Source organism: Pseudochaenichthys georgianus, chromosome 6 (assembly GCF_902827115.2).
Source record: "Pseudochaenichthys georgianus chromosome 6, fPseGeo1.2, whole genome shotgun sequence".
NCBI classification, from domain to species: domain Eukaryota; kingdom Metazoa; phylum Chordata; class Actinopteri; order Perciformes; family Channichthyidae; genus Pseudochaenichthys; species Pseudochaenichthys georgianus.
This window is the reverse complement of record NC_047508.1, coordinates 22,792,046-22,812,855: the sequence shown is the minus strand read 5'-3', so window position 1 is coordinate 22,812,855 and position 20,810 is coordinate 22,792,046. Positions and strand designations below refer to the sequence as shown.

The 20,810-nt window shown below is 42.7% G+C and overlaps 2 protein-coding genes and 1 non-coding gene across 3 annotated transcripts in view; 2 read left to right on the top strand and 1 right to left on the bottom strand.

Annotated features, from left to right (window-relative positions):
• Window positions 1-422: 422 nt before the first annotated feature.
• On the bottom strand, window positions 423-495 carry trnar-acg (transfer RNA arginine (anticodon ACG)). Its single transcript has one exon. It is a non-coding gene; the product is annotated as a tRNA-Arg (tRNA).
• A 753-nt stretch (window positions 496-1,248) lies between these two features.
• On the top strand, window positions 1,249-13,049 carry LOC117447642 (Fanconi anemia group I protein-like). The gene is made up of 36 exons (XM_034084425.2): window positions 1,249-1,377; window positions 1,500-1,599; window positions 1,709-1,781; window positions 1,910-2,040; window positions 2,671-2,824; window positions 2,948-3,005; window positions 3,158-3,199; window positions 3,403-3,526; window positions 3,910-3,995; window positions 4,088-4,220; window positions 4,304-4,381; window positions 4,472-4,608; window positions 4,743-4,923; window positions 5,018-5,105; window positions 5,215-5,345; window positions 5,478-5,548; window positions 5,707-5,821; window positions 5,945-6,067; window positions 6,786-6,854; window positions 6,950-7,051; window positions 7,137-7,331; window positions 8,057-8,178; window positions 8,274-8,435; window positions 8,781-8,960; window positions 9,045-9,211; window positions 9,287-9,363; window positions 10,052-10,168; window positions 10,248-10,299; window positions 10,380-10,507; window positions 11,181-11,246; window positions 11,351-11,447; window positions 11,559-11,743; window positions 12,405-12,464; window positions 12,540-12,599; window positions 12,721-12,794; window positions 12,959-13,049. The coding sequence occupies exons 2-35, from the start codon at window positions 1,507-1,509 to the stop codon at window positions 12,778-12,780; spliced, it is 3,717 nt and encodes a 1,238-aa protein (XP_033940316.1). The 5' UTR covers window positions 1,249-1,377; window positions 1,500-1,506; the 3' UTR covers window positions 12,781-12,794; window positions 12,959-13,049.
• Window positions 13,050-15,684: 2,635 nt separating this feature from the next.
• LOC117448470 (Fanconi anemia group I protein-like) overlaps window positions 15,685-20,810 on the top strand; it is an 8,975-nt gene continuing 3,849 nt past the window's right edge. The window contains 16 exon segments of the mRNA XM_034085784.2: window positions 15,685-15,703; window positions 15,813-15,896; window positions 15,899-15,942; window positions 16,074-16,144; window positions 16,303-16,417; window positions 16,541-16,663; window positions 17,377-17,394; window positions 17,396-17,446; window positions 17,542-17,643; window positions 17,729-17,923; window positions 18,649-18,770; window positions 18,866-19,027; window positions 19,374-19,553; window positions 19,638-19,804; window positions 19,879-19,955; window positions 20,643-20,759. Coding sequence (XP_033941675.2) covers window positions 15,685-15,703; window positions 15,813-15,896; window positions 15,899-15,942; window positions 16,074-16,144; window positions 16,303-16,417; window positions 16,541-16,663; window positions 17,377-17,394; window positions 17,396-17,446; window positions 17,542-17,643; window positions 17,729-17,923; window positions 18,649-18,770; window positions 18,866-19,027; window positions 19,374-19,553; window positions 19,638-19,804; window positions 19,879-19,955; window positions 20,643-20,759 — 1,647 coding nt within the window.

Here is a 20,810-nt window from a genome sequence, read left to right as displayed (position 1 = left end):
GTTCAGTAACGTTTTACTAACGACTAACGAAACGGTTTAGCTACCCATCAGTGCATGTTATAGCTTGTTTTACGAAAGCGTTTTTGAGAATACCTAAACTACTCTATTATAATGTAATGTCAATGTAACGTCGAAATATCTGACAAACTAACCTGCCTGTTTATGACATTACACAGCGAATGTAAAGGACTAACTTAACTACGGGTAATTAGGCCCTTCAACAGCGAGTCTGCTTCGTGTCTTAAAAGCGGTCCGTGTATGTTTCGTTGGTTTGATATTTGATTGATTTACCCACTAAAGTTAATTGTTTTGTACAATTTATGGTAGGTGGGGCGGCATATTACTGGTTTATTTTCGGAATAAATGTTGTTAACAATACAAGAAGATTGCCTCTCAAGTTATGGATTGACAGTGAAAAAGTTCGAGCTAGCCAGGATTCGAACCTGGAATCTTCTGATCCGTAGTCAGACGCGTTATCCGTTGCGCCACTAGCCCGAGGCGGAGATCATAAGATCATAAATAATTTTTATTTCTAGCTGATCTTCGTGAATAATCAAAACGAACGGTTCTAGTAAAGAAAAGCCAAAATAAACAACCAAGCCCTGTTACCAATGCCCCCATTGATACACCCATGTGCAGCTAATCACCGCCACCAAGTGTTCAAGATAATACTGCCAGATATGTATATTTATTAAAGAACATACAATGACATGCCAACAATAAACACAACAGTACCTGCTTCTAGATATTATATTTGAACTGGAATGTATACAGATATATCAGGTGTATGGACTAGTGGGTCGTCTCATAGCCTACACGGAATTTGCTTGGGTGTGTATGATGCATACATAGTAAGTAGACATTACATTGTTAAATTGTAAGAAAATGACCAAAAGTAAAGCTATTAAAAAACACAATTTTGAAAACTATTAGAACATCATAAATATAGAGGAATATTTCTAAAAAAGATACAAATATACCAAAAAAAAACAACGAGTAACATATGATGAAGTATTCGCAACAATTAAAAATGTTGCAGTATTATAATTGTACAAAGTGGAGAGCTGTGCAAATGTAGAGGTAGCGATCCTTTTATACTTTAAGACATGTTGTGTTTTTTTTTTCGTAATTTACGGCATTCATTAATATTGTTTTGAAAACGTCAACAAAAACTGCAATTGTGGGTTACTGTGAGCCGAACATGGCAACCATGAAGGAAAACAGGAAGTGATCGCTGGCGGGAAATTCGTTACCTGTTATGAAAGCGTAGTATCACAACTGCTGAAGGTTTGGCTTTGTCTTTTCATGGACTAGTTAGCTAGTTCACTGAATTAAATCGAATGTACAAGATCAAATTAAGCTTAACGACAAATAGAGGTAACACTTGTAATTTGTCCATTTAGTTTATCAAATGTAACATTTTGCTACAGTAACAACAACGGATGATTTCTTCCTATCTCTACGTTTACGTTACCGTGCTCTTGTGTTTTTTTTTACAGATTAATCATGAAGGATGACATGGATAAAATCGTCAGTCTGTCAGATGGAGACAGAACCGTCGAACTTCAGAAATACCTGTCGTCCCTCTCAAATGACCAGGTAAAGCTAAGTTGCTCACCATATTTAAAGTTATAAATATAGTTACAAACAATTCTGGCAGTGTCGGTTTGCTTACGAAACACTTCCCTCTGTTTTGTATGCTTTCTAGCTAACCACCGTGTTAACGAATGGTGCCCTAAAGGGTAAGAAGGTCGGAACCATGATAAAAGGCATATTTAAAGGTAGGTTAATTAAATACATAAGTGGAATAAATATCCACAACACAACTACTAGGCTAACACTATCATATCTGTATTAAGAAGCATTACACATCATTTTAAAATACCTCTATTGTGTGCTATTTGTTTAGGCTCTCCATCCAGTTCCACTGAAGGATCTACCCGCAGACTTCTTGTCTATCAACACTGCATCCCTCTGTGTGAGTCTGGGGATCTTCAGACTGAAGTGGCAGCTGATATCATTGGACTGCTGATGCTGGAGGTACAACAAAGTTGATATATTCTGCTTTTATAGAGCATCTATTTATACAAGACACCAAGCATGCTACTATTAATATTAATGTATGTCCAGTAGGTGGACTGGCATGTACTAGTTCACACTCTGTACTTGGTATTTTCAGGGACTTGAACCGGCGACCCTACGGTAACCAAGCCAAGTCCCTACCAATTGTGTTACTGCTGACCCATAGAAAATTAGATCAATAATGTTAAATAAACTGTCCAGATTGTGTTTTCACTGTGCTTAAAACGTGTTAGTCCTTCAATGAGAAGTTACATAAAAACCTCTCAATTCTAATGACTGTTACAAGCTCTCTGCACTGCAAAAAAAACGACTGAAACGTCGATTGATACATCATCAACATAAGACTAAAATATCCTTACACCAAACCTACTGATTAAAACCACATTGTTTGGGAACATGCGGAATTACTCTACCTTCCTCTATTTCTTATACATTTTAATCCAAAATATAAATGCTTGACTCCTGTGCTGAGTTGCTGTCCCATCTGTGTATGCGTTTTTTAAATTAAAAAAATGTCCCTACATATTGTGTCTCCATGCCTTTCAATTTGTCCAGCATCTGTCTAATTGCTATTATTTCCTCTCACAGACTCATACTCTGCCCGGACCCTCTCTTGCAAAACTGGCCTCTCTTTTTGTTGAAGCCATTAAGGTGGGAAAAATGGGCAGTGGGAAATCCCTGGAGCTTTTTCCGACTGTGCTGACTGCCCTCTCAGCCTGTGAAGCGTTGTCCTATGGAAAAGGTAGGTGCAAATTGGTAGCCCTGGTAACTTTGTGATTTATTAGTTAGTTGTGTAATATACAACATTTTAAATATGACAAATATGTTTCTCTTGCGGTTGCTTGTTATTTTATCATAACTGTAGGTGAGCTCAGTGGGGAGGAGTACAAGAAACAGCTGATCAACAGCCTGTGCTCCAGCAGGTGAGCACAAGTCAGACCTTTTACTATATTCACATGTGCAATTTTCCACAAGTTTCTTTGGGGTTCTTGACAGTATTTACAATGTAAAAAAATGAAGGGACCTTAAACAACAGTATTGCAATTATTGGATGTGTGTATCTCTTTTCCTGCAGATGGGACCCGCAATGTGTCATCCACTTGACGACCATGTTCAGGTAAAACCTTTGACTATCAGAGCGTCACATTCTCAGACATTTCAGACTCTTTAATATGTCTGTTAAAGAACCGTACGTTTCTTTTTTGCTTTTTATAACGTTCTCCAGTGACATAACAATGTTTTCTCTGCTATTACTCTTGTTGTGCTGCCTCTCAGGACATGCAACATTTACAAACCATGTTTTTGTGTCACACATTTTAGGGATGTACCCCTGTCATCAGAGGAGCTGCAGTTTCTGGTGGAGAAAGTCCTGAGGATGTTCACTAAGCTGGACCTGCAGGAGATTCCACCACTGGTTTATCAGCTGCTGCTTTTATCCGCAAAGGTGTGTGTGTGTGTGTGTGTGTGTGTGTGTGTGTGTGTGTGTGTGTGTGTGTGTGTGTGTGTGTGTGTGTGTGTGTGTGTGTGTGTGTGTGTGTGTGTGTGTGTGTGTGTGTGTGTGTGTGTGTGTGTGTGTGTGTGTGTGTGTGTGTGTGTGTGTGTGTGTGGTGTGTGTGTGTGTGTGTGTGTGTGTGGTGTGTGTGGTGTGTGTGTGTGTGTGTGTGTGTGTGTGTGTGTGTGTGTGTGTGTGTGTGTGTGTGTGTGTGTGTGTGTGTGTGTGTGTGTGTGTGTGTGTGTGTGTGTGTGTGTGTGTGTGTGTGTGGCATCAACGGGTAATCATGACTCCCTCTTTGTTTTAATGTGCTAAATGCCTGCCCTGCCTCACAGGGTTGTAAGAAACAGGTCCTGGATGGAATCATCTGTTATTTTAAAGAGCAAGACGTTCGCCAGCAAGAGGAGCTGAAACACGGAGAGTGAGTGGCTCATACCCTGCAAGTTGAAATAAGTGCATTTATTCCAAATCATACTGACTTTACTGTTTTTGTCCTCCTTGTTTGGTTCTCAGGAGCCTGGATCTAGAGGACCAGTCTATTCCTCAGGACCAGTTGAGGCATGTGGAGGGCACTGTGATCCTCCACATAGTCTTTGCTATAAGACTCGACCATGAACTCGGGAGAGAATTCCTTAAAAACTTCAAGGTTGTGTGAAACTCATCTGTCTGTTATTTTTCAAAATTGTTTTCATTTTTAACGTAAAATATGCCATAAATCTTGAATCACAGACCTCTTACGGGGACCTGTGCCCTTTCAGTGTGGCACTGTTGCTCTCAGTGGCTCGCATTCAGCGCTATGAAGAGCAGGTGAGGCATCTATATTATTATTCTTATACTCATTTGAGTCTTTTTATTTTCCGTTCACTTATTTAAGTCCTTTTTGGGGGATTTTGTTAGGTGTTTGACCTTTTGAAGGGGTCAATCGTCAAGAGTTTCAAGGATGAGCAGCTGCAGCAGGGGTCCAAGTTCCTGCAGGACCTCCTGCCTGGGCCCTGCAGCGTGGGTCACATGATCCTGGACACAGTCAAAAACAGGTCAGATGCAAGCGATGTCTTAATGTAATTGTTGGATCAACTGTGACCTGGGTTGGCCAATATACACATCTCACATTTTTCAGGGACACAGTATTGGTAGTTAATGTTCTTCACCAGATGTTCCACCTCTGCAGCGTGTTTGGTTGGGATCATGTGACCCAGGGGCTGGTGCAGCTGGGCTTCTCCCTTATGGATGCATTTGGACCCAAACCTGGACCATTTGGAAAGATCATAGAAGGGGCCTCAACCATAGCCCGGACCCCCACTCAGCAAGCATGTAAGCTGGGAGGACAGGTGCTCCTGCAAGGCTTTAAGGTATTAAAGTTTCTTGACCACAATGTTAATGACTGGGTATTGACTTTAAGGGTTACATTTTCTCATTAGAGAATGTGGGTTTCTTCTACAACAGATGCACGAGCCTATCAGAGGCGAGATACTGGAGCAGGTCTTGAATCGATTGGGCACAAAGACAGCCTCACCTGTCAATCATTATTTAGGTAATATGACATTTACATATTAGTCCCAGCTTTCAAGTGTACACCAGTGTTTAATCATCCTTGTAACAGACTACATTTTTTATTTTGTGTTTTTTTTCTGTATCATCAGACCTTTTCTCTGACATTGTGGTCTCTGCTCCCATGATTCTCCTGGAGTCCTCTTCCAAGGTGACAGAGACATTTGACCACCTGTCATACCTGCCCTTGAGCACTGTTCAGGGTTTACTAAAAGCTGTCCAGGTACCTAAACACACACACACACACACACACACACACACACACACGCGCGCGCGTGCACACCCACAAAACACACACACACACACATTGTAGAGGTATTTTTTGTTGAATCATTCTCTTCTGTTTATTCTCCAGCCTCTGCTCAAATTCAGTATGTCCTTGAAAGATGCTTTGATTCTAGTTCTCCGTAAGGCCATGTTTTCCAGGTATGTACTGCTTCACTTTTAATCAGTATTATTATCCTTATAGTTAAATGAATTATGCTTTGGTAAAGAAATGTGGTACTTTAACAGTAGTTTAGTGAGACGTGTAAGACTTGAGGTAAAGCTCATTTCTCACACTATCCGATATGACTCTCCTGTAGCCAGCTGGACGGCAGGAAGTCTGCAGTGACCGGCTTCTTGTTGCTGCTGAAGAACTTCAAAGTGTTGGGCAGCTTGGCCTCGAGCCAGTGTAGCCAGGCGGCGTCCTCGAGCCAGGTACAAACTTCATGTGGTGTTTCTCTACATGCCGGTGCAGAAAAGCAACATTGGCTGTAACAATATGTGCAATTGTTAACATCGTAGCTCCTTTAATAACCCTGTGTCTGAACCCCTGAACAGGTCCAAGTGGACGTTCACTCTCGTTACAACTCTGCTGCCAATGAAGCGTTCTGTCTGGAGATCCTCAGCAGCCTGCGGCGCTGCCTCGGTCAGCAGGCTGACGTGCGTCTCATGCTCTATGAGGTTCGAGCTCTCTTTTGGATGCCATGTTTAGTAGTTGTTTTAATGGCCCCCTTTTATGCAAAATCCACTTTTTCATGTCTTTGATACATACATATGTGTCCCTTCTCCTGATCCATTTTTACAAAAACCTGTCTGAAAATGAGCTGATCAGATTTTGTCCACTTTGTGATGTCATAATGGTTTTTCGGCTTGTGTAACCATTAGCCAATCACCAACCCCCCCCCCCCCCCCCCCCACACCTTATCACCTGAATCTCCTCCTTGAGCACCATTGTGTTCTTTTTAACCAAATATCTCTCAGAGGGGCGTCGGAGTGGCTCCTTATTTTCATCTAAAGTAACAGACACAGAATCAGCACTTTTGAAACAGGGCTGAAACAGAGGGGATTATGGGATGCTGCAATGCATGAACTGCTTGGTATTTGGAGACAACACTTCAGAGACATGTTTTGTATATATCTGAGACCTATATTATATTGATGAAAAACGGTATAATAGGGGACCTTTAAAATTCGCTACATGGTGCTACAGTTTCTTACCATGATTTGTTAAACCTTTTTACTCCAACTTAAGCATGTTGCATACATCGCTCAACTTAAGGAACATTCCTAAAAGAAACCCTTCAACATTTTGAGTCTGATTCTCTCTAATCTGTGCGGTATATAGCTTTAAGGGTGTAGAAAGACATGTATACTCATTTGTATTCTCCCCCTTTTCCAGGGTTTCTATGATGTACTCCGTCGCAACTCTCAACTTGCCAGCTCCATCATGCAGACCCTCTTCTCGCAGGTACGCTTGTGTGTGTTTAGTGCATACTGGGTTAGGTGTTATTGTAAAGTTATCTACAACACAGACAGCTGTATCTCATGTCTTTGTTTCCTCAGCTGAAGCGGTACTACGAGCCTGAGCAGGACCTCCTTCCCCCGGTGAAACTGGAACCATGCATCACAGCGCTCGGAGACCAGGTTTTCCTCCAGGAGCCGCTGGTACTTTGTCTGCATTGAAGCATTTTTATGGCTCCGTTCTTTGCTGCGTTAATGTCTCTGATAAATAGTATTTGTTCCCTTTCAGGCCCATCTGTTGAGCTGCACTGTTCACTGCCTGCTCTGGCTGCAGAACATGCGACGATCTGCACACCCAATTGCAAACGACAATGATGACGAGGATGAGGAGAAAGAGGAGGAGGGATGCCAGTCTGAACTAGAGACCATCCTAGAGAGCATGACGAGACGCATGATCAAGAGTGAACTGGAGGACTTTGAACTGGTATTAATTCAAGATAGAAATACAGTATTTACACTAAACTAAATTGTATGGCTTTCAAAGGTTTGGCTCAACTTTACCATTATCGACGGAGCGTCCCCATGATCGACATCAATTTGTTTAAATTGATTTGTCTTTCAGCGACCTGTACAAGCCTGTACGTCAATACGGTTAATAAAGAAACAAAAATATGGGGAAGCTTATGACATGTACAAGCATAAAGCAAATTTAGTTTAGTTTATTTATTTATAGTGTCGTGGACAGTCCCCATCGATGAACTGTCACAAAAACAGTAAATGGTGCAGCTTTAGCCGACATGGCTAATTTCCAGCTGTTGTCCCCGGCCAGATGGTAATAGACACCCTTAAAATTACAATATATCAACAGAATTAGTTATAAGAAAATATATAAAATAAAATAAAAAGGAGGAAAGACAAGTAGAATTTAAATAAATATAGAAATAAAAAATCTCTTCCCAGGAACGTATTGATGAACATTTATTTGTATTTTATTGCCTCGCTTCCAGGCTTTCCCACAATGATGTAATGTGTGTGTGTGTGTGTGTGTGTGTGTGTGTGTGTGTGTGTGTGTGTGTGTGTGTGTGTGTGTGTGTGTGTGTGTGTGTGTGTGTGTGTGTGTGTGTGTGTGTGTGTGTGTGTGTGTGTGTGTGTGTGTGTGTGTGTGTGTGTGTGTGTGTGTGTGTGTGTGTGTGTGTGTGTGTGGATCAGGACAAGTCAGCTGAGTTCTCCATTGGATCCAGTGTTGGTGTGAGGAATAGTATCTACGCTGTGCTGGTGATGGGAGTCTATGAGATCCTTATGGAGTTCACCTTCATCAAAGCCAACTACAGGTAGCCCCTGGTTCTTCTCTCAGGACGTTCCGTAGCATAATGTTGTTAAAGTGGTGAGTTTGTTGTTTATTTGTGTGCTTGCCTCTGTGTTTCAGTAAAAACCGCTTTGAGGAGCTCATGGAGCTTTTCAACCGCTACCACAAACTGTCTGAGATCCTGAAGGAGAAATCAGGAAAGGGTCGGGTGCCTTCAAACAAAACCCCCCGCAGTTTACTCTCTCTGGGCTTCATATCTACTCTCCTTACTGTGCTCTTCAGGTACATGCGGTTTGATTATCTGTCATTCAATCAAATCACAATTTATGAAATGATGTATAGACCAAAAAAAAAATGGATTTTTATAAATACTGTGACAATGAGGACATTTACTTCTTTCTTTATTCCTTTTCTAGATAATATGCTTAAAATGTATTGAATTGCACTTTGTATAGCATTTATTGAAACGACAGTTGGCCTATAGCTCTTAATGAACTTCTCAGGTAGAAATGCTTTATAAACCCATCAACTGTTTCCCACTCCATAGTAGGATTTACAACACCAACACATTTCAAGAACAAAAAACCATTGTTTGATGAATATTACAAAATATATTTGTACTTTCAGAGACAGTACTCAGAGCAGAGAGGAGGCTCTGTCAGTTCTTCGCCTAAATGGAGAGTTTGTGCGTTATGCGGTGAACGTAGCGGTTCAGAAGATCCAGCAGCTGGAGGAGAGCGGACACACAGACGGGCCGGACGGACAGAACACAGACAGAACGTTCCGCTTCCTCTGTGACATGACAAGGTCCGGCTCCTTGGCCTTAATCACAGCTCTAGTTACTCCATGTGTTTGTCTGTTTTTTGAGAGGTCTGTCCTTGCATTATCCAGTGTGCTGATGTGGCGCTACACCAACATCCCCAGCGCGGTGGAGGACGGGGGGAAGAAGGAGAAGCGCTCCAGCCTGTCTCTGCTGTGTCTGGAGGGTCTGCTCAGGATCTTCACCACCTGCCAGCAGCGCTTTCCAGACAGGATGGTCCAGCTCCTCTCCACCATGGGTGAGACGAGCACAGAAGCAGTGAATTCAAACACTGATTGTTGTTCAGAAAGTCATCACATGTTCTGTTCTGCAGACGTCGCAGAGGATGACTCTGAGCCAGATGATGGCAACGCCACTGAGATGAACTTCTTCTACATCCGACAGTTTCAGGTGCATCCAAACGGAATGGATTTGGTTATTCTCTACATATTTTAAAAGTTACAAACATGTATTTTAGGATTAAGCAGCTAAAGGTCTTGCGTATCCATCGCTTCTTTTAATTGATTAAATGAAACTTCGCTTCATATATATCTTAACTGATTTTACTGTCAGGCATGTCAGGCTAAACATCATTTTCAATGTTAGACGAGGAGTTAGGTTTGCCTGAGATGTTTCAATGTTTGAAATGCAGGGCACTGTTCATGTAGTCTAAATGATGAACCATCCAGATCTCTCAGGTCTTCAGGGACTGGTCAGCTTTCTGTCCCCAGAGTCAGAACTAAACATGGAGAAGCAGCGTTCAGTTATTATGCTCCAAATATCTGGAACAAACTCCCAGAAACCTGCAGGTCCGCTGCAACTCTTACTACTTTTAAATCCAGGCTGAAGACTTTTCTTTTTGTCGCTGCTTTTAATTGAACTATTCACATCTTAAACTGCACTGTAACTTTTATCCATGTATTTTTTCTTTTAATGTTTATTTTATTATCTTTTCTTTTTAATGATTGATTTTAAATGCCATTTTCTTAATGTCTTTCATTTTTTGTAAAGGACTTTGAATTGCCTTGTGTTGAAAGGTGCTATATATATAAACTTGCCTTGCCTTGCCTGAAATCCAATGTTCTCTTCCTGTCAACAGAGGGCGCTGTTCACTCAGCTAAGTGGAGGAGAGGAAGAATTTAACAGCAAGGAGGCTCAGCTGCTGGTCAGCATCCTGACTGTGCTCTCCCGCCAGCTGAAGCCCGCCTCCCAACAGGTAGGGGAACCTCTGAAGAGCACTTCATACGAACACCTCTCTAGCACCTTCTCCCCCTAACACACGTTTACATCTGCAGTTTGTACAGATGATTACGTGGACTGTAAAGATCTGCAAGGAGACCAGTTTTGGTGAGTGGGGGTGGGTTAATGAATCTTTGCGTACATGCACAGTAAGGGGGGTTCTTCTGAGATCTGTTTCTCTCTTCTAGAGGATTCTGCTTTCTCCAAGGGTCTGCTGTCTCTTCTGTTCAGCCTGCATGTTCTCTACAAGAGTCCTGTGAGCCTGCTGCTGGAGCTCTGCCAGGACATCCACAGCCAGCTGGGGGACATCGATCAGGTACACACACACACACACACACACACACACACACACACACACACACACACACACACACACACACACACACACACACACACACACACACACACACACACACACACACACACACACACACACACACACACACCTCTTTCAAAACAATCGCAAGGCCCAGGGTAGCATCAGTGTGTATACTTGAAGAAAAATGATTAAAAGGGATTTTGCTTAAGTCATGTATACAAATGATGCACAATTATGGCATGATATTATGTTAGAGCGAACTTACAATAGAGTCAAATGTCTTAGTTGCACAGTTTAGAACAAAAATCCTTTCTCTGGCTCTCAAGGCTTGCATATTTAGAAACAGCCAGAAAGACAACAGGTTGTGTGAATTAGGAGAAAGGGTGTCGCATCTTCTTCTGAATTGTGAAAATCGATATACATTAAAAATCTGTTCAAAATCCAGTTTTGCTGCTCTAATAGTAATAATATTGAATCCTTGTTTAATTTGAATGCTAACAAGTTGGCTACCATAGGTTTAAAGCATGATGTGAAATAAACGACTACATGATAAATAATTGTATTTGGTAAGCCTGTTTGGGCTGGGCGTACACATTGAAGTGAAGACACGATGTTCTTCTGGGTCAACATGTCACTTTTTGTCCTGCCTTGTTTCTCTCTGTGCGTTCAGGATGTAGAAGTGGAAAAGCAGTCTCACTTTGCCATAGTCAACATGAAGACTGCGTCCACAGCCACAGTGAGTGTTTTTACTAATCAACCAGAAGCTCCTGGTGTGCTGCGACATCAGTATCTCAGAACGTGTTTGCTCAGCATCTTCATCACTGGAATCTCTCTTCCCAGCTGCTGGTCCTGTCTCAGGTTGACCGAGTGCTTGATGAAGTGGACTGGCTGATTGCCAAAAAGAAAAGCCAGGCGCCCGCTGACACACCGGGTCCTGGTAAGTAAGCTTTTTCGCACAAACTCAGTCGGATTAATGGTGAGAGTTGGGAGAGGACAGGCGTCTCCGTCAGGGAGTGGCACTGAAACTTGTGATGTCCCTGATGTGTAGGGGGGGCCACCCAGACTGCGGGCCAGCAGGATCCCATAGAGAAAGCGGTGACGCTGCAGCTCGGGACCCTTCTGACGGCGCTAAACGAGCTGGTGCAGACCGCCCTGCTGCCTGGCTCATGTACCATCACCCTGCTGAGAGACCTGAGCCGCACCTACACCACCCTCACCACGCTCGTCAAATACGTGCGTGTCCACTCTTTGACCTCAGTATTAATAGATAGATTCATTTTGTCATTGTACAGGTACAACGAAATTACAATAACTCAAGGTGCCAACACGCGACAATATAAAAACAACAAGACACTATAAAAACAATAAATTGGACTTAAAATAGACATGATGGGGAATATGTTACATAAATAAATAATAAATTAAATTGCACGATTCCCCTCGTATTGCACGGAAGGCTTATATAATTTAAATATTAGCAGCGTTTAGTGCATATATGGCCCTGGGAAACTCGGGGGGGGGAGTTCACATGCGCCGTGTTATGTATGGCTGCTGCACCCTCGCGGGAGCGTGCACAGCATAAAGCCAAAACTCAGACATTTCAATGATTTGTACGGCACAGTTAGGTTTGGTAACGGTATGATTTCCTTTTTGGAGGGCATGCATAACACGGCATAACACCGGAGCCTCGCTGCGGGGAAACGTTGGCGCTGTTCCGAGTTTGTTCTAATCTGTCAAAATGACGGACTGCTTTCAGATTTGTCCGTCGTTGTTAAAAGAAATCCGTCATAGACGGAAATATTCGGTTAACGCGACCTCTGTGTGGATCCTTGAGGATTTTGTAATGTAGAGTTTGTTGAGTGTGACTTTGAATTTGTCCCAATGTGTTGCTTAGTACATCCAGGTGTGTGCCAGTCAGCCCGGGGGAGCACTGCCGGCACGCCTCGAGAAGCTGGTGAGTCAGAGGTTTTGTTTATAGTGTTAACGTTATTACTTCAGGTGTCACGGTAATAAAGTGTTCTCTGTGCAGGTGAAACTGTCGGGCTCCCACCTCACGCCACAGTGCTACTCCTTCATCACTTACGCACAGGTACACTTCAGACGGGTCCCTGGCAAAGATCCAGGTTTTCAGGCTCATCGTCACTTCCGTTATTCTGAACTGTTTGAGATTATTTACAGCAACAGGAAGAGCTGATGTGTTTTGTTTTTAGAGTGGAGAAATGAGCGTTGGAGGGGCAGATGACAAGAAGAAAAGAAAAGAAATGAAGTGAACACTGCTGCTTCTGTAAGGACATTCAACTCGTAACATTTAGTTCCTGATTTATGTGACTTGATAAGAAAAAGCAATACATTCACAATCTAACAGTTTCTTTATTGTATCAAAAACAATATATAGATACAATGAACAACTTAAAACAAACTTCAATTCCTTTTTTTCTCCCTCGGCAGGCAAAACTTCTGCGTGAAACAAAAGCCATTCCTAACGTAATCTTCAGTATAGAACAGTACGAGAAATTCCTCATCACACTTTCAAAAAAATCAAAGGTATGTGAGCTGAAATATACAGCTCCCTGTAAAACAGATCAATGGCTCCTTGAAACTGTTGGTGTGTTGCTACAGGTTCGGCCACTCATGTACAGTGTTTCATCAGCAGCTGTGTATTTCTCTGTTCAGGTCAATCTGATGCAGTACATGAAGGTTGAGCACCTCGAGAGATTTCCGCATCAACCCTGCTTCTCTGGACGCAGCTCTGCAGGAGCAGGACGGCAGTCAGGAGGTCAGTGCACTCTGCAGCTACAAACGGGTCTGTCCATCCTTACACATTCACACTAATGGTTTCACTCTTCATCCATCTCTTGTAGACCAACGAGTCACAGGAAGCAGAGGAGAAGGAGGAGCCCAAAAGAAGAAGAGGAAACAGTGAGCTAAGAATCAGCCTCACTGATGTGGAACTTGCGCAGGCTGCTGAATGGCTTTAAGTCGTGTGTTGAGCTGTTCTAACTAACAGGCTCTCCCACACAGTGCTATCTCCCTCTGTCCAGAGAGCCTCTAGTGATGTCCAGTATTTGGTAGATGTCCAAGGCCTCACCTGTGAAAAGTTTGCACACTTGTATTAACACTCTGGTTATGTTCCTATAGTTAATTTTATATTCAAGAGATGTTTTTTCTAAACCATAGGTACATGTGAATTGTTACTGTCACTTTAAGTAATCCGTTTCCATTATATACAAAGAACAGTTGTGTATATATATACTACATATAGCATTCCCTAAGATGCCCCCACTTGCCTGAACAAAAGAAGTGGATACATGGTGTCCAATGCACATAAATGCATCCCAGAGAGAAACCTAGCTTTGTTTCTAGTGCTCTTGTTTTCTTTGTTATTCTGTTCACTTAAACAGTTGTTTATATTGTATCTTGCATGGCATTTTACCAAGCTACAAATGTTGAAGTATTTTAATGTTATCTGCACAAATTTGTCAAGAAAATTCACACTCAATTTGTATGCATGACTTTGTCAAAGCAGTGCAAATAACTGAAAAGGTAAAATGGCATTTTAATAGTGTTATTTTGGACTAATTCAATAGGCAAAACTTTTTTTTTAAAGATGTTCTAGATTATTTGATATTTAATGTGCTGTTAAGGTGCACGTGATTCGATTGTTAATTAACCCTTTAGTTTTCTTATGCACATTGTTTGTATCACACATTGGTATAAATGTAGTAAAGGCGATGGTGTGCAGAACTCACCAGGCGCTAGGCCGTATCTTCTCTCAACACCTGTGGGGTTGGAGGGGGTCACACAGTCCATGTTGACCTCCTTCCTCAGACACTGGTCAATGTCGACGGCACTGAAGAAAGCGACTGACTGGGGAAGGTCCTTCATGTCTAACGCAGGGCGAACACGCTCCTGCAGGAGACACAAGCACACACTCAGAAAAGCTACCATGTTATCTGCCTTTCTATATGGATATATTCTAACAGGAGGATGAACACCCAGCTGGGAGCAGGACCTTGTGAGCAGGTTTGTTGATCTGGAGAGCCAGCGCTGCTCGGTGGCGGTCTTCGCTGCAGACCAGGTACCGCACTCGTCGTGGATTGCTGATGCAGAAACGTCCATCGATGTCGTGCTCCTCCAGGAGCCACTTCATGGCCACCAGCATCAGGTGGAGGTAGTCCACCGCTGAGCTCTGCACCACCCAGTTCACTCTGCTGGTGATGAACTGACAAAGCAAATGTGAAAAAAATCTTACTTTAAAAAGGTCTATTTTGTTATTCAGATTGTCAATTAGCAGTAGTTATGTTCCTCATCCAGTTAGGGAAAGATACAGGCATTTATATGTTTTTTTTATACAGTTAATGATTAAAGATACTTGGCTTTTGACAGTAAAAAGGCAATACATATATTTCATTACAAATCTCAGAAGTTTCCACATGAAAAAAGGGGTTTGCCTGCTCACGCTAGTTAAATATCACCATGTGAATTGGATTTATGTTAAAATGTATCTTTGCCGCTGCCCCACCTCATTCTTCACTTAGCCTCAGGCTCCAGGGCTCTGCTGATCCTGCAGCCTAGAACCGGAGTGGCTGGCTGGCTGAATGAGCGATCCCTCTCCAGCTCGTTAACATACTCGACTCCGTACCTCCCGCCCACAGGCGTTTTCCACCATATCCCACCTCTTCCGCCCGAGAGGCTGAGGGGTATGAGGAACACAGAAAAAGCAGAGGAATATGGAGAAACGGAGCACTTGGGAGAACATGGAGAACATTTTGAGACAGTGAAAAGGCTCCTGACAAGTGTTAGTGTGATGTTTAACTTGCTCCCTTACCACTGTGAGGCCAGTCTAGTGATCCTTCTTAACTCCTGCAGGGTGACACTGTCTTCTTCCTCCCTCTCCACCTCTATATCCAGTTCATTGACCAGCCACTCACCCTCCTCGGACAATTGGTACCTGACAAAACATCAACACAAACATGAAGCACTAGTGCTCAATTTCATCGCACAAACGTACTAAGAATACAACTTTTACCACAATACAAACTATTGTTGAGCGTACCTGCGTATGCCCTTTGTCAAGGCGTACATCTGCATGGCCTTACTGGCAGCTTCTGTCTGATCGAGCGGTGGTTGAACTGCATCAGCAGCCTCTCAGCAAAGGTTGTCCCGCTCCGTAAATGCGTCATCATTATTTAGGTAATATGACATTTACATATTAGTCCCAGCTTTCAAGTGTACACCAGTGTTTAATCATCCTTGTAACAGACTACATTTTTTATTTTGTGTTTTTTTTCTGTATCATCAGACCTTTTCTCTGACATTGTGGTCTCTGCTCCCATGATTCTCCTGGAGTCCTCTTCCAAGGTGACAGAGACATTTGACCACCTGTCATACTGCCCTTGAGCACTGTTCAGGGTTTACTAAAAGCTGTCCAGGTACCTAAACACACACACACACACACACACACACACACACACCGCGCGCGCGTGCACACCCACAAAACACACACACACACACATTGTAGAGGTATTTTTTGTTGAATCATTCTCTTCTGTTTATTCTCCAGCCTCTGCTCAAATTCAGTATGTCCTTGAAAGATGCTTTGATTCTAGTTCTCCGTAAGGCCATGTTTTCCAGGTATGTACTGCTTCACTTTAATCAGTATTATTATCCTTATAGTTAAATGAATTATGCTTTGGTAAAGAAATGTGGTACTTTAACAGTAGTTTAGTGAGACGTGTAAGACTTGAGGGTAAAGCTCATTTCTCACACTATCCGATATGACTCTCCTGTAGCCAGCTGGACGGCAGGAAGTCTGCAGTGACCGGCTTCTTGTTGCTGCTGAAGAACTTCAAAGTGTTGGGCAGCTTGGCCTCGAGCCAGTGTAGCCAGGCGGCGTCCTCGAGCCAGGTACAAACTTCATGTGGTGTTTCTCTACATGCCGGTGCAGAAAAGCAACATTGGCTGTAACAATATGTGCAATTGTTAACATCGTAGCTCCTTTAATAACCCTGTGTCTGAACCCCTGAACAGGTCCAAGTGGACGTTCACTCTCGTTACAACTCTGCTGCCAATGAAGCGTTCTGTCTGGAGATCCTCAGCAGCCTGCGGCGCTGCCTCGGTCAGCAGGCTGACGTGCGTCTCATGCTCTATGAGGTTCGAGCTCTCTTTGGATGCCATGTTTAGTAGTTGTTTTAATGGCCCCCTTTATGCAAAATCCACTTTTTCATGTCTTTGATACATACATATGTGTCCCTTCTCCTGATCCATTTTTACAAAAACCTGTCTGAAAATGAGCTGATCAGATTTTGTCCACTTTGTGATGTCATAATGGTTTTCGGCTTGTGTAACCATTAGCCAATCACCAACCCCCCCCCCCCCCCCCCCCACACCTTATCACCTGAATCTCCTCCTTGAGCACCATTGTGTTCTTTTTAACCAAATATCTCTCAGAGGGCGTCGGAGTGGCTCCTTATTTTCATCTAAAGTAACAGACACAGAATCAGCACTTTTGAAACAGGGCTGAAACAGAGGGGATTATGGGATGCTGCAATGCATGAACTGCTTGGTATTTGGAGACAACACTTCAGAGACATGTTTGTATATATCTGAGACCTATATTATATTGATGAAAAACGGTATAATAGGGGACCTTTAAAATTCGCTACATGGTGCTACAGTTTCTTACCATGATTTGTTAAACCTTTTTACTCCAACTTAAGCATGTTGCATACATCGCTCAACTTAAGGAACATTCCTAAAAGAAACCCTTCAACATTTTGAGTCTGATTCTCTCTAATCTGTGCGGTATATAGCTTTAAGGGTGTAGAAAGACATGTATACTCATTTGTATTCTCCCCCTTTTCCAGGGTTTCTATGATGTACTTCCGTCGCAACTCTCAACTTGCCAGCTCCATCATGCAGACCCTCTTCTCGCAGGTACGCTTGTGTGTGTTTAGTGCATACTGGGTTAGGTGTTATTGTAAAGTTATCTACAACACAGACAGCTGTATCTCATGTCTTTGTTTCCTCAGCTGAAGCGGTACTACGAGCCTGAGCAGGACCTCCTTCCCCCGGTGAAACTGGAACCATGCATCACAGCGCTCGGAGACCAGGTTTTCCTCCAGGAGCCGCTGGTACTTTGTCTGCATTGAAGCATTTTTATGGCTCCGTTCTTTGCTGCGTTAATGTCTCTGATAAATAGTATTTGTTCCCTTTCAGGCCCATCTGTTGAGCTGCACTGTTCACTGCCTGCTCTGGCTGCAGAACATGCGACGATCTGCACACCCAATTGCAAACGACAATGATGACGAGGATGAGGAGAAAGAGGAGGAGGGATGCCAGTCTGAACTAGAGACCATCCTAGAGAGCATGACGAGACGCATGATCAAGAGTGAACTGGAGGACTTTGAACTGGTATTAATTCAAGATAGAAATACAGTATTTACACTAAACTAAATTGTATGGCTTTCAAAGGTTTGGCTCAACTTTACCATTATCGACGGAGCGTCCCCATGATCGACATCAATTTGTTTAAATTGATTTGTCTTTCAGCGACCTGTACAAGCCTGTACGTCAATACGGTTAATAAAGAAACAAAAATATGGGGAAGCTTATGACATGTACAAGCATAAAGCAAATTTAGTTTAGTTTATTTATTTATAGTGTCGTGGACAGTCCCCATCGATGAACTGTCACAAAAACAGTAAATGGTGCAGCTTTAGCCGACATGGCTAATTTCCAGCTGTTGTCCCCGGCCAGATGGTAATAGACACCCTTAAAATTACAATATATCAACAGAATTAGTTATAAGAAAATATATAAAATAAAATAAAAGGAGGAAAGACAAGTAGAATTTAAATAAATATAGAAATAAAAAATCTCTTCCCAGGAACGTATTGATGAACATTTATTTGTATTTTATTGCCTCGCTTCCAGGCTTTCCCACAATGATGTAATGTGTGTGTGTGTGTGTTGTGTGTGTGTGTGTGTGTGTGTGTGTGTGTGTGTGTGTGTGTGTGTGTGTGTGTGTGTGTGTGTGTGTGTGTGTGTGTGTGTGTGTGTGTGTGTGTGTGTGTGTGTGTGTGTGTGTGTGTGTGTGTGTGTGTGTGTGTGTGTGTGTGTGTGTGTGTGTGGATCAGGACAAGTCAGCTGAGTTCTCCCTTGGATCCAGTGTTGGTGTGAGGAATAGTATCTACGCTGTGCTGGTGATGGGAGTCTATGAGATCCTTATGGAGTTCACCTTCATCAAAGCCAACTACAGGTAGCCCCTGGTTCTTCTCTCAGGACGTTCCGTAGCATAATGTTGTTAAAGTGGTGAGTTTGTTGTTTATTTGTGTGCTTGCCTCTGTGTTTCAGTAAAAACCGCTTTGAGGAGCTCATGGAGCTTTTCAACCGCTACCACAAACTGTCTGAGATCCTGAAGGAGAAATCAGGAAAGGGTCGGGTGCCTTCAAACAAAACCCCCCGCAGTTTACTCTCTCTGGGCTTCATATCTACTCTCCTTACTGTGCTCTTCAGGTACATGCGGTTTGATTATCTGTCATTCAATCAAATCACAATTTATGAAATGATGTATAGACCAAAAAAAAAATGGATTTTTATAAATACTGTGACAATGAGGACATTTACTTCTTTCTTTATTCCTTTTCTAGATAATATGCTTAAAATGTATTGAATTGCACTTTGTATAGCATTTATTGAAACGACAGTTGGCCTATAGCTCTTAATGAACTTCTCAGGTAGAAATGCTTTATAAACCCATCAACTGTTTCCCACTCCATAGTAGGATTTACAACACCAACACATTTCAAGAACAAAAAACCATTGTTTGATGAATATTACAAAAATATATTTGTACTTTCAGAGACAGTACTCAGAGCAGAGAGGAGGCTCTGTCAGTTCTTCGCCTAAATGGAGAGTTTGTGCGTTATGCGGTGAACGTAGCGGTTCAGAAGATCCAGCAGCTGGAGGAGAGCGGACACACAGACGGGCCGGACGGACAGAACACAGACAGAACGTTCCGCTTCCTCTGTGACATGACAAGGTCCGGCTCCTTGGCCTTAATCACAGCTCTAGTTACTCCATGTGTTTGTCTGTTTTTTGAGAGGTCTGTCCTTGCATTATCCAGTGTGCTGATGTGGCGCTACACCAACATCCCCAGCGCGGTGGAGGACGGGGGGAAGAAGGAGAAGCGCTCCAGCCTGTCTCTGCTGTGTCTGGAGGGTCTGCTCAGGATCTTCACCACCTGCCAGCAGCGCTTTCCAGACAGGATGGTCCAGCTCCTCTCCACCATGGGTGAGACGAGCACAGAAGCAGTGAATTCAACACTGATTGTTGTTCAGAAAGTCATCACATGTTCTGTTCTGCAGACGTCGCAGAGGATGACTCTGAGCCAGATGATGGCAACGCCACTGAGATGAACTTCTTCTACATCCGACAGTTTCAGGTGCATCCAAACGGAATGGATTTGGTTATTCTCTACATATTTTAAAAGTTACAAACATGTATTTTAGGATTAAGCAGCTAAAGGTCTTGCGTATCCATCGCTTCTTTTAATTGATTAAATGAAACTTCGCTTCATATATATCTTAACTGATTTTACTGTCAGGCATGTCAGGCTAAACATCATTTTCAATGTTAGACGAGGAGTTAGGTTTGCCTGAGATGTTTCAATGTTTGAAATGCAGGGCACTGTTCATGTAGTCTAAATGATGAACCATCCAGATCTCTCAGGTCTTCAGGGACTGGTCAGCTTTCTGTCCCCAGAGTCAGAACTAAACATGGAGAAGCAGCGTTCAGTTATTATGCTCCAAATATCTGGAACAAACTCCCAGAAACCTGCAGGTCCGCTGCAACTCTTACTACTTTTAAATCCAGGCTGAAGACTTTTCTTTTTGTCGCTGCTTTTAATTGAACTATTCACATCTTAAACTGCACTGTAACTTTTATCCATGTATTTTTTCTTTTAATGTTTATTTATTATCTTTTCTTTTTAATGATTGATTTTAAATGCCATTTTCTTAATGTCTTTCATTTTTTGTAAAGGACTTTGAATTGCCTTGTGTTGAAAGGTGCTATATATATAAACTTGCCTTGCCTTGCCTGAAATCCAATGTTCTCTTCCTGTCAACAGAGGGCGCTGTTCACTCAGCTAAGTGGAGGAGAGGAAGAATTTAACAGCAAGGAGGCTCAGCTGCTGGTCAGCATCCTGACTGTGCTCTCCCGCCAGCTGAAGCCCGCCTCCCAACAGGTAGGGGAACCTCTGAAGAGCACTTCATACGAACACCTCTCTAGCACCTTC

Excerpts from the sequence above, each read along its gene's own strand:
- LOC117447642 (XM_034084425.2), top strand. The coding sequence starts at position 1,507 with ATGAAGGATGACATGGATAAAATCGTCAGTCTGTCAGATGGAGACAGA. Across the intron at positions 9,212-9,286 it reads CCAGCTCCTCTCCACCATGG|ACGTCGCAGAGGATGACTCT; the intron begins GTGAGACGAGCA and ends TCTGTTCTGCAG. Across the intron at positions 10,300-10,379 it reads CTGCAAGGAGACCAGTTTTG|AGGATTCTGCTTTCTCCAAG; the intron begins GTGAGTGGGGGT and ends TCTCTCTTCTAG.